The 12865-nt window shown below is 41.3% G+C and overlaps 1 protein-coding gene across 11 annotated transcripts in view; it reads right to left on the bottom strand.

The window, feature by feature from the left end:
* Grik1 (glutamate ionotropic receptor kainate type subunit 1) overlaps positions 1-12865 on the bottom strand; it is a 299271-nt gene that overhangs the window by 45274 nt on the left and 241132 nt on the right. For 8 of the 11 annotated variants that reach the window (XM_050138615.1, XM_050138611.1, XM_050138617.1 and 5 more), the window contains 4 exons: positions 11190-11234; positions 4959-5072; positions 2431-2634; positions 1565-1788 (listed from right to left, as the gene is read on the bottom strand). In XM_050138615.1, the coding sequence (XP_049994572.1) occupies positions 1565-1788; positions 2431-2634; positions 4959-5072; positions 11190-11234 (587 nt within the window). The remainder of the gene's footprint in view (positions 1-1564; positions 1789-2430; positions 2635-4958; positions 5073-11189; positions 11235-12865) is intronic. The other 3 variants (XM_050138616.1, XM_050138613.1, XM_050138614.1) reach the window with 1 other exon arrangement.

The raw sequence follows: 12865 nt of genomic DNA on the forward strand, positions 1-12865 counted from the left end.
AATATGAGGACACACATTTTTATTGCCTTTTGCCCCCTTTTATTGCTTAGTTGGGGGTATATCTCAGGCAGAGAAATGTCACAGTGCAGAACCATGTGATGTGCTCCTTGTGAAAGGGCACTTCATCAGTACATGGCTTCCCCAGGGTAATAAGAACTTCCCCTAGGAACTGTGACAATTCTCCAAAGATCAATAACTAACTAAAAACTATTTTCAAGGAATATTTTTTAAATTATCTTAAGTATGGTTTCTTGACCTTGATAAGATTGGCATTTTGAAGTTGGTAGTTCGTGTGTGTGTGGCAAGAGAATTTTGATCACTATTTCAAAAAACATAAAATTTGAGATTTGGAAATGGCACATTTTAGAAGGTGTTGAAAACTAGACTTTGTCTCCATTGAAAGTTTAAATATTCACAGAAGTCACTTGTTTGGCTTGACTCTGTCCATCTTCTGGGTCTTCTGAACGTTCGCTGCTTGGGTTATTTCCCCAAGCTTTGTTTTGTAATTATGCTGGGGGAAAAGTTACTGGTCATTCATCAAAGCCGGACAGTGAGCAATGTGCTACCATGAAGAGATATTTCTCTTATAAATTCATGGAGAGAAGGCAAACTTGATTAAGGGAAATATTTATTATCAACTTCTGTTGAAAGGTGAAAAGGATTGAAAACAAGGACATGACTAAAAATAATTTCCAAAAAGGTTTGTCTAGGGCTATCGAATGTTTAAGAGGAAGAGGTAAATAAAATAGTGGTTTCAAATTCAGGGTCAAAGGCTTTTCAATATATGGTCTACTGAGTGAGATAAAAATCTTTGGAAGAATTGTGTGAAGTATAATGGTTACATATAGAGGGCAGAATTTAATCTTGAAAGATAAAGCTTAAAGTGTTGACTTGTTGACTATCATAAAATTTTTACAATGGCTTAAGAATGTAGCTAAGTCGTATAGGGCTTACGTAAGACCCTATAGTTCATCCCCACTACAAAATCAATCAGTCAATCAATCAATCAATCAACCGATCAATACTCCACAATCTATATGTCTTTTTAGTGTTACTTCTATGATTAACCTTTCAATGATTTTAAAGAATAATCTCACAAATTTTCAAAATGGATCCTTAAGAATTTCAGTTTCTTTCAATTTTTCAATCTTTGCATGTTTTTTATTTGCTATGGTGATTCTTAGCTAACTGGTTTTTCTCTTTGACTTATTTAATTATTTCAAGAACCAAATATTTTTAAATCATTTTATTTTTATTTTAATAATGCTTTAGATATCCCAGATGATCCATTGCTTTTTTTATTCTGTATTCCTCAGAAAATAGAATAAATAGTGATTTTTATGTGAATTGAAATATGGAAAATGTCAAATTAATATAAAGGACTTTCTTGTTTCTTTAAAAATGTTCTTCAGGGATAATTAGCTTTCAATGCACACAATAGCTGTACACGGAAACCTTGAGAAAATGCAGCAATGAGCAAAGGTAAAATTGTACTTTAAACCAGAGCTTTCTGAAGTCTGTGGCTGACAGACCATTGTCATGAATTCAGTATGCTCAAGCTTACCTGGCAATCACAAAGAGCACACAACTGACTCCTAAGCAGGCCAGCAGCACATACATCCAAATGTCTGGAGACAGGGGGTTGAGGAAGGAGAAGACACCCGGGTTGGTTCCATTGGGCTTCCGGTAAAGGATGCTGATGCCCAGGGTCATGAAGGGCTTGGAGAAGTCTATGACTTTCTCCCTGACATAAGTGATGGTGAGAGGGGCCACTGCGAGGTCAGCTCTCTGTGAAAACAGGTGCAGAACTGTCAGCGGGACTGCCTCCTTTCTCTGTGGATGGCTAGGCTTTCCCTCAGCATCCCCACTTCCCAATCGCAACTACAAACGCTTGTCATGCAGGCTGCTAATTTTAGTTATCTTTCAGTGTTTGTTGTCAAAGACAAACCAGAAAATATGGAGAGATGTAGGTTAGGGGAAGTTGTGTGTGCCCACGCACACGTGCACACATTTTAAACCAAAATTGCATGACGATGTCTTTATCAAGGACATTTCAGAAAAGGAAGGAATAAACAACTTGGTCATGTATAAATTGACAAGATGATATTTTTTTCTCTGAGTCCAAGGTCCTAGAATTCTTGATTTAATTAAAAACCCCTCAAGCTTATCCTTTGGCATAAATGTATACATTTTAATCTTCAACTTTTCTTTTCCCTCATCCTTCCAAACTGAGGAAACTTCATATCTTGGTGGCTTTGTTTTCCTTTGTAAATTTTGTGTGCAGGTGGCTAAAAACACGGGACACTAAAGTTGTTCTTCAAGACTTTGGTATCAAGTTATTATTATTATTTTTGAATAAACTATTTTTTCTCCTCTTACTTCCTCACTTAGGGCATTTTAAAGAAAGCAATCAGGTGTATTATTGCTTACGTGGTCGATGAGTTCTTTAACCATCCCATTCCACTCTCCCTTGTCATTTTGGGCTCCATATTTGCCGTCAGGAACTAGTTTAACATCATAAAGGAAACCCAGGATATTTGACAATTCTTTCAGTAGATCCAGGCAATATCCTTCGAATCTGTCGTTTCCATAGAGGGGCTTATCGGATTTCCTGTACATCACATAGGGTTCTTCCTGAGTGAAACAAATCAGGTATGAAAGCTCCATTATAATGAAAAGGAAAGTGTTCCATCAGTAGCCTGAAGATACACAACATTTGAAGTTGGCTTTTAAGAACGGAATGTATTAAAGTCAGTTGCTTACGTTCCCGTTTCTGCTACTCTTGTCTGCCACTGCTTTAGAAGCCTTTGTATATGTGTTTTCTTTCTTTCCATTCTTTCTCCCTGCAGATGGAAGCTTTTCCTTGCACCCTTGTAGAGCATGCATGTTTCATGCATGGTGCAACAGTGACACAGTGCTGTTCAAATGTTGACTCTGAGAAGATAGAAAGTCTTGGGGGACACTGGGGCCCTACATGCCTTCTCTAGGCATGACCACGTTCAAGCTTCCTTTGCAGAACTCCACTCAGGCTTTGACCTAGGAATGTCTACTTATAAGGGAGAAATGAGGACCATCAAATACAATTCTTCCATTTTTGAAACACTGTGTATATCACGTATTCTATTTTTTGATCTTAACTTCATTCCATTTTCAGTCTTACTTTCTCCTTATGCTGGTTGGCTGGTAGGCTTTCCTCTGGCACCAGTCATGTTGTCTTATTTGAAATCACCTTGTGTCTCAAATCTGATAATGCTTCCCTAAGATGCTTGCATAAGTCCTTTACCTTACGAGTAATTTCTGTCTTCCTACTTTGCATCTGTAAACTTACTAATTCTCACTTGAGTAAATAAAAGTTTGTTTTGTTTTATGAAATTATAATAACTACTCTACTAGTGAGATGCCCTGTGTGTTTAGGTTTCTCATCAAGTAAACTGACAATTGGGTCATGAAAATGCAATAGAAAATTGTTACCTAGAGTGGCAGCATAGGGGAGGTTCAGGCCAGCCAGTTCTACACACTGAACTTTTTCAAAACAAAACTGGTGTAGGAGGATCTTCTGTCTATGTGTTACTTTCCTTGGTTAAATAAAGAAGCTGCCAAGGCCTTTTGATAGAGCAGCCCTTAGATGGGCAAGGAAGACAGAAGAGAACGCTGGTTAGACTCATGCCAGTAAGACACATTCAAGTAGCAATACAGATTATTAGAAATGTGTTAGATCAATATGTGAGATTTAGCCAATAAGAGGTTAGAGCTAATGGGCCAGATGGTGTTTATTTTTTTTTTTTATGTTTTTTCAAGACAGGGTTTCTCTGTGGTTTTGGAGCCTGTCCTGGAACTAGCTCTTGTAGACCAGGCTGGTCTCGAACTCACAGAGATCCGCCTGCCTCTGCCTCCCAAGTGCTGGGATTAAAGGCGTGCGCCACCAGTCAGATGATGTTTAAATGAATACAGTTTCTATGTAATTATTTCGGGTAAAGCTAGCCGGGCAGCCAGGCGGTGAGAAGCGGCCCGCCACTTTTTTTACAAGACAAAACAACAAAATGCCCTCCCCACGAAACCCTATTATAAGGTGGTTGCAACAAAAGTAATGGCCAGAAGAAAACAAAAGGAAACAGCAACAGCATAAAACCAGATCTACTTTTGATAAACAATTCTCACAAGGGAACTTGTGAGATAAAGATCTCTAATACTAAGGACTGGGTGAAATAAAGCGAAGCACACCTTCAAATGCTGAGTTAAGAGTGGATGGTGCCCACCTAGATTCCTTGGGAAAAGAAAGAGAAAAATGGCTGGCCTACGTCCAGTGGATAGCTGGGCATGAGATCAGGATTGCAATGGGTCACAAGTCTTTTGAAGATCAGTTAATACAAGGGTTATTTTTAGAGCTATGAGGCAATGGAAGAGGAGCCATTGGATGGGGGAATAAGAATGGAAATGCAATGTTTTCCTATTATACCAGGACACTAGAGAAATCCAAGGCAGAGACAACGAATAGATGGTAGTGTTGCACCAGTCCAGAGAAGCTGGAACATGGGTGCAGGGGAAGGATATTGCAGGAAATAGGGTTATGGAAAGACATGGAAAAATGATTGATAGCACAGAGGGGTCACAGAAAATGTTCTCTCTGGCCCTCCCACACCCAGGCCGCTTCCCTGATCTGTGGCTAGAGTCTCCTCTTGTTTAAAACCATCCAGCAATTCAGTAGGCAGAGAAGAAGAAAGAGCCCTGGGCTGGAGCGGAGAGAAGTGAGAATGGAGCTGGGTTCCAGTGAGCTGGACGGTCTGTAGAGAGCTTTTGAGAGCTTATTTTATTCCTTTAAGCACAAATGTGTGCTTTTAGTTCCCCAGTTTAAAAAATAGACATATTCAGACAGAAATGCCAGCCTGGAAAAGACAGTGGAAGGATCCTTTTAGGTCGAGTGTGGGCATGTAGATAAAAGCCTGGACTTCACAGCTTACCAGAATGGTGGTGACAATGAGTGTCCGGTTGGCCAGAGAATCAGTGATGTTGTTGGACCTGTCTTTGTTGCCATCCGTCATGTTCAGCCCACTGTAGGAGTTCCAAATTCCAATCTGCACAGAACACAGAGTATCAGAGGCTGCCAGTTGCCCACAATAGCACTTACGTTAAAACAAAGGGCCCACTATACCAGGAATGGGAACCAAAGCTTATATCCTGGGGCACCAGGACATTACAGTGGAGGTTGCTTAGTATAGGAAAGTGACATAATAGGAAAATGAGGGTGGAGACAGAATCAGAAAAAAAAAAAGGCTATTTAAGACAGGTGTAGGAGGCATTTTTATTTTATTTTCAATTAATTAATTAATTAATTTTTGGTTATTTGGAAGGGTTTCTCTTTGAGACAAAGACATCCCTTTGTAGACCAAGGCTGGCCTTAAACTCAGAGATCTGCCTCCTCTGCTTCACGAGTGTTGGGATTAAAGTTGTGCGTCACTACAATGACTTGGAATTTTTACTTTTAATTATTTAGCTCATTGCTATTTTTTAAATTAAAAAATTAGGAGTAAATGACTATCAGATTTTCCCTCTATAGTGTGTTCATTGAGCACCTCCGTCCATGTCAAGCCCAACTGTAGGCACTGGAAGACACAGTACATAGTAACAGACAAGCACTCTTGTGACTTTCTGCTGGCATCAAACAACATGCCACCACCCTACTAACACCGTTCCTTTAAAATGTGTGGTTACTGGGATGGAGAGAGCAGGGTGGCTGGTGAAGGGTCTTGGAATTGGAAAAGGAAAGACAGATGGGAGAATCTACACAGACAAGAGGTTGACAAAATTCAGGACTTATCCTTGCTGAGGAGCCAGTGCTGAGGGGGGTTCTCAAGCATCCCAGTTGGACACAGGGCATGTCTCTGTCTGAACACCTCATGTCTTTCATGACTCAGGGCACGCTTCTGTCTGAGCTCCACATGTCTTTCATGACCCAGGGCACACTTCTGTCTGAGCATCTCATGTCTTTCATGACCCAGGGCACGCTTCTGTCTGAGCACCTCATGTCTTTCATGACCCAGGGCACGCTTCTGTCTGAGCGCCTGATGTCTTTCATGACCCAGGGCACGCTTCTGTCTGAGCACCTCATGTCTTTCATGACCCAGGGCACGCTTCTGTCTGAGCGCCTCATGTCTTTCATGACCCAGGGCACGCTTCTGTCTGAGCACCTCATGTCTTTCATGACCCAGGGCATGCTTCTTTCTGTCTGAGCACCTCATGACTTTCTCATTATTACCTGCTTATCTGTCTTTTGTGTCCATTTCACCTTGAGATCTTCCAATAAGGAAATCTTGTTTTTCATTGACTTTTACTTTTGGTATCAGAGAGCCAGTGGTGATTATTGGCACTCAATAGGCTCCATGACCCTACAAATGATGTCCTCTAATTTCCCCAGTGGCCTGATTGCTGCTACTGTGTTAGGTCCTATAAGATACATGTGGATCATTCCTGATGCCCAAATTCAAAGTTGTCCAGCATCACCTGACCTCAGGAGATGTGTTAGAGTCAAAACAGAAGTACTGAAAAACTGAACCCCTAGAAGAGGAGAGGCAAAATAGTGGGAGCCACGGAGTTGGGGGATAGCCAGAGAACAAGGCCCACAGAATCAGCTAATCAGGGCTTATGGGGGCTCACAGAGACTGAAGCAGAAATCACTGAGCCTGTGTGGGTCTGTGCTAACTCCTCTGCATATATGTTATGGTTGTTAGCCTGGTATTGTTTTGGGACCCCTAACAGTGGGAGTGGAGGCATCTTGGACCCTTGCCTGCTACAGGGTTGCCTTTGGCCAGCACTGATGTGAGGGCTTGTGCCTAGTCTGATTGTAACTTGTGCCATATTCCACTGAGGCCTCTGGGAGGCCTGATGTTTTTTCTTCAGGGACATGGGATGGGGTGGATATAGGGGAAAAGAGGGAGGAAATAGGAAGAGTGGAGAGAGTGAAACTTTGGTTGGGATGCATTGTATGAGAGAAGAATAAATAAAAAATAATAAAAGACCATTTTCCAGCTATCTGTGCAGGGTGTATTTGAAATTTTGCACAGATATGACATGAAACGGAGATGATTTAGAGAGAGGTAAGGAACCAGTGGGACCATACATAATACAAGGGGAGATGAGAAGAGAGTGCACTTGTATGCATGCATGAAAATATTATCATGAAATCCATTGTTCTGCATGCTAAAAAAATTAGTACACAAAAAATTAGTACAAGATGAAATCTAACTTTCCAGTTCTTTAATCAGTATATGAAACATCATCTAATTTCTACTTGAGACTTGAGTCTTGAGAGATCTTCCTTGCCCATGAAAATATCTCAGACTTAAAAGTAAAATTCAGACTTTTCTCAAACAATTCTGGCATGGGATACTCCACCCATACATTGATTTATTTAGCATCTGAGATGACCTAGGAAAGAACTATAAAAATTGAGCTATTTGGCCCAGTTCTATGCACACTTACTGCCAGGCTCAGGACAAGGAATGTGTTTGGCTATCAGGTGGAAATAGCCAGGCAGTGACTGTGTGACTTTAAATAGGATGCTAACCTTTCTGGGATCCTGCTCTCTATGTTACAGGGATGGTGAGAAGATCTAATGAGGCGGTAAAGGTGGAAGTACTCTTGTCTGGTAAAAGCTGCACAAATAATAATGCAAGTCATATAAATGACTTTCACAGCAATTTCTTTAAGTCCACCTTGGGAAATAATTTGGGATTGCTAGGTCTTTTTTTTTCCTTTTAATTTAGAAAACATGAAAGGAAATGAGCCACGAAAATCAGGAGGTGTCTATGACTCTAGCATATGGTCAAGTTCACACAGATAGGGGAGATCTGTGCTTGATACTTGAATATCTTCCTTTTTAAAGAATTATTTTTATTTGTGTGTATGTGTGCATACTGTCTGGATATGTGCCCTTTGGAGCCAGAAGAGGGTGTCAGATTCCCTCATGCTAGAGTTACAGGTGGTTGTGAGCATTTTGATATGTGTATTGGGAATAGAACCCCAGTCCTCTAGAAGAGCAGAACATGCTCTCAATCACTGAGATATCTCTCTAATCTAAAAGAGCTTTCCTTTTGTTCATAATTAAACAGTTTTTCCATGAAAACATGCTAGGTCCCTTCTATCTTTCCTTTCTTTTCTTTGGTTGACTTCATTAGCAACATTAGCTTGTAGCTATCATTTTAGAGCTATAAATTCTTTGAGAAAATTCTAAGAACTACAACACATCCACACATAAGTAGAAACTATTTCACTCTCTCTCCTCCATATGAATCAGGGTTAATTTGTTGGAGAGGTGAAGAGGATAATGGAGTGAGTGGAGCACAAGGTGTAGCGGCTGTCTACGGAGTGGATATTAAGAGTACCATGGGGTATGAGCCTGAGTCTTTGGGAATTGTTCAGTACTTTCAGGTCCTCTTGTGTTGTGGTATATAAGCTATCTGCTAATGGAAGAATGTCTTTCTCCTTTTGTGAGCCATTGTCTTGGGAAGCTGGGCACAGTCTTTTCAACCTTTCCTCCTTCAATGCTTTTGGGGCAGAACCTTAGCTTTTAGGAAACACACATCAAGGTAAATGAGTTGTCTGTTCATTCTTATCCCAAGCTATACTTTAGGTTGTATTGCATGAGAAAACTATGTGTAAAGTGGGCCTGTGAAAAATTTCAATTAAACATTGGCATAGGCACTGAGAAGAAGAGACGTCAGTTTCTGATTTAGTATTAGAGAACATGTCTTTAGCCACTCTTAAATTCAGAGTGCATTTTACCTCTTACTCTCATTAATATTGTTAAGTGTGTGTTTAAATGACATCTTTCATCTTCAAAGATGGCATTATTAAATGCTGCTGTAATATTCTTTTCTAAAATAAAACTTCACACTTTCAACAAATACCCTCTCCCACTTGGCCTCCGACTCATCTTCCTTTTCCCAGCAGAGGCAAAGTGGTAAATGGAGCTCTAAGAGACCATTGCCACTGGCTACCTGAGCACCTCTCACAGCCCCAAGAGCACAGTTCTGCCTCTGTAAAATGAGGAAAAGGAGACGGCTTTCCTGCTAGCTGTACTGCAGGGGAATCATTAAATAAAAGCATCCCAGCATGAGAATCAAGACAAGGGCGATCAGTTGTACTGGCTCTGCCTCTTAATTGAAATAAATGGGCAGGTTGTCAGGAAGCCAATGTCTCTGATGAGGTGGGACTCTGTGATGCGATGGTGCATGCATGCTGGACAGGGCTATGCAGTTAACCAGATGCCCAGATGCTGGCCTTGCGGCCATGCTCTGCAACCAGGGAGGAGTGCCTCTGAGGCAGCACTTCAATTTTCAGCTGTGAAGCAAAAGCCAACAGCAGTAATTCACTGCTGGGAAGCCATGGATGTGGATCTCTTACGTGTGGGGAGGAATACTCAAATTGTCCGGTCCGCCTTCTCTTATTGTCTAAATTGGCACGAGGAAGTAGTCATTTGATATTTGAAAAGTATGTGTGAATGAATGTCCACGGAATATTGAGCCAACTTTTAACAAGTGAAGCAGGCTATTTAAGAGACCGTTAGGGTCTATTTTCCAAGGCCAGAGTCACCAGCAGAATCTAAAATGGCTGAATGAAATAACCAGGCATGTATGAAAAACAAAACTAAAGGTGTTTCTGTTTTCTGTATCTTGAGGCTCCTTAGTGAAGAAGTGTCTTGTAAAGATTACTCTCTCCCTCGCTTGCAAAGAATTTCAGGTGATCTATCTGGTGTTTTAAATAAAGTTCTGGGCTAAGACTATGCTGGAGTGAACTCTTCTCTTTAAGACAGAATCTGCTTAGGGAAGTGCAACTTGTCCGTTGAGTTTGAGTGAGTCCCTGGACTGGAGCGCCATTACTGAGAAGAGTAGATAAACTGTGACCTATTCAGCTGATAATGGGAGCAGTACAGGGTTCGCAGCAACGAGGAAGAAAGCCATGGGCTAGCAAGGCCAAGTTGTTAATGTGGATGCGCATGCCACAGTGTTGTGGTGCCTGTAGGCCTGTCCCTCTCCCTCGAGTTTCATTTCAGAGACTAGACTCTATCCCCAGGAGTATTTAGTTTAAATTAATTCAGCCTGGCATAAAGTGCCAGGAATCTCAAGCAATAAGCTGCTTTCAGAATGCTTGGGTAGAACCATCTATTTCCTACCAGTGGGGAAACTGGTTCACCTCCGGTGTGCCTTTGGCAACTTGGTTCATCGATAAAATGGTTTATTAAGCCTGCGACTTTTAATACTTAAAAGGCATTTCTAAGATCATCTGCTGATTGCCACCAAGGGGATGATGAGACTTTGGGGTACTGGTAGAAGATGTTTAAGCTCCCTGTGACTCAGCCAATCATCTGAGAAGTGGAAGGGAGCCTGACAAGCTGCTCAAGCCCAACAACCTGAAGTCATTTATAGTCCATCCTCAGTCAAGAGCAATTGTAGCGACTGGTTTTAAATAGAATGATAGAGGGGAAAAAAGAGAGGTGGGGGTGAGGAGCAAGAATGGAGACAAGGTAACGTTGGCTGTCACTGGGACATTTTCTCCATGAGAATCTTTCTGGGTCTCACATCTGCTTATGCAAATCTATGCACAGTGGCTGGCAACATGATCCTGTACAATAAACTATGAAATGGTGGGTGCTAAACTTCCACAAGATAATCTCATTTCCCATCAAAAAGCCTTCTGATGATTTGTCCTCTGGAAACCAGTTCTAAAATAAATTTCAAGACTCTGACAAAACAAAGACAGCGTATAAGAAAGGGGAGCTTCTGAAAATGGCCCACATTTTACGGTAGCGACGTTGCAGGAAGTACCCTTGCCTTGACTGCTGATCTGGTGGGTCAAATCTATCACTTCCTTTCTTCTTAGGGGAAATGGTCCTTGGTTTGAGAAGCCCTAAAATGGGCCTCTGGGTTCATTGCTGCAACCTTGCACTCTTCCCAGCCACTGATGCTGTCCAGTGGAAAAGCTAATCTAGGGGGAATATTTACCCACCTGTCACTCACTAACCCACCAAATGTCTACTCTCAAGTCCTCGTAATGCTAAGGGCAGACACAGCCTGCTCCCCGCGTCTGTGGAGTCTCACCCCTCATCTGCAACTGCTAAGCTACTGGTTTGGTAACACTGGCAGGGTGCAGCCACCGATCCCCACGTGTCCTGCTGTTGTTTTCAGGGTACAAACCTTCTTCCACACTTTATACAAGTGCACAGACACTTCACCAGCAGCCTTGGTTTCCAGTGGGAAAAATAAAAAAAAAACACACTCAATTAAAATGCAGCATGGAAGCCATGAAGAATACAGAGTGCATTACACTCCCCACCTGTTGGTTGGAATTTTGCATTTTAATTCATCTAAAGACCAACAATAGGCACAACAAGGAAATGGGAGTGAAGGCTGGGCACCAAAGAACAGCGTGCTCATTTCAAATAGTAGAAAGTCATTGAAGCCTGTATGAATGTTGCAGGTATTGCAAAGTTGAAAGATATTCATCATGCTTTAAGAGAGATGTTGAAGGAATTCAGGATAAAAATATCAGCCAGCCTTTCAGCACACACACACACACACACACACACACACACACACACACACACACACACACTTCCTAAGCTACACAGAGAAATATGGCGAATGATGTATCCTTTGATTATGAGTTTGCAGGTTTGCAGACAGTAGAGAGTTGGGTGCAAGTGGTGGATGGACTTTTGATAATGGTTCGCCTGTGAGCCCAGAGAAGTTGGCATGGAAAGTGTGGGCATGTCTTCCCTTGGCTCTCGAGGGACATGTGTTAGCGTCCCCCACTGCCTTCAAGGCTCAACCAGCAATCTCAGGAACTGAGCCCAAGTCACCTGAAGAAAAAAGTTATTGCAATCATTGAATAGGTAAGAAACAAATAGAAAATACTTTCATCTAATTAGATTTCGCTTTTAATAGAGAACCACTAGTAGAATGTGCACAATATTGCTGTGTAGATAGATAGCTGTGGAGACATCACAATAGTTCCATCTAGTTCATCACCTATCTGAACAACAACAACAAAAATATTTCCTTAACAGTACTACTTCCCCCACAAAAGGCAAAAAAAGGCAGAAAAGAGGAGGCCTAGAGAAACAGATAAATTCCTTTAAATAACCACAAGCTTTAGGCTATAGTGAACATTCTTTTCTGTTCCTTCTGGTCCAAAAGTACAATTCTAGAGGGCAGGCAGATGCTTTGTTCTCTGTTAAACCAGCAGAGGAACACAGTAGGGTAAAGATGATTCAACCAGGGAGAGGGAGACAGAGTGAAGACCAACTAGGGAAAGGGGAGTAAGCAGTGGTTTTGAAATGGGAAACCATAGACACATGTCCTCTCGAAATTGCAAGCTAATTGTTTTTCTTAAACATGTTGATACCCATGAGAGCCTTCTACAACATCCAGACTAATTAATCTTTGTTCCAATGAATGGTGCTTGGGGCTGGAGTGTGAGGGGAGAAGGCAGTCAGAATCTTGCAAGGTAGGAAAATGTGTCCCAGTAAAAGGAAACAATGAAACAGACACGAACCTTCCCATGCCTTAATTATAAACTCAACAACTTGAAATTAAACGAGCAACACATTGTTTCAAAGTACTCTTTTTATACTGAGTACCATGTTTTGTGTGTTAGTCACCACTATATGAAAATGTATTGGTTTATGGGGTTCCTATGTCCAGGTGACAGCATTGGGCTTTCAACATCTTTTGTTCTTTAGGGCTCTGAAGGCAAATTCTCAAACTATAAATACTGATTGAAACTTGTGACCATAGATATTAGATTGAAATCATGGAATATATTGAGAAGCCGAACTCTTTTATCATCATTGCTTAATAGTTTACATTTT

The sequence above is a fragment of the Alexandromys fortis genome, unplaced genomic scaffold (assembly GCF_014885135.2).
Source record: "Alexandromys fortis isolate MF-2015 unplaced genomic scaffold, M_Fortis_MF-2015_v1.1 scaffold_11, whole genome shotgun sequence".
Taxonomy (NCBI): Eukaryota; Metazoa; Chordata; class Mammalia; order Rodentia; family Cricetidae; genus Alexandromys; species Alexandromys fortis.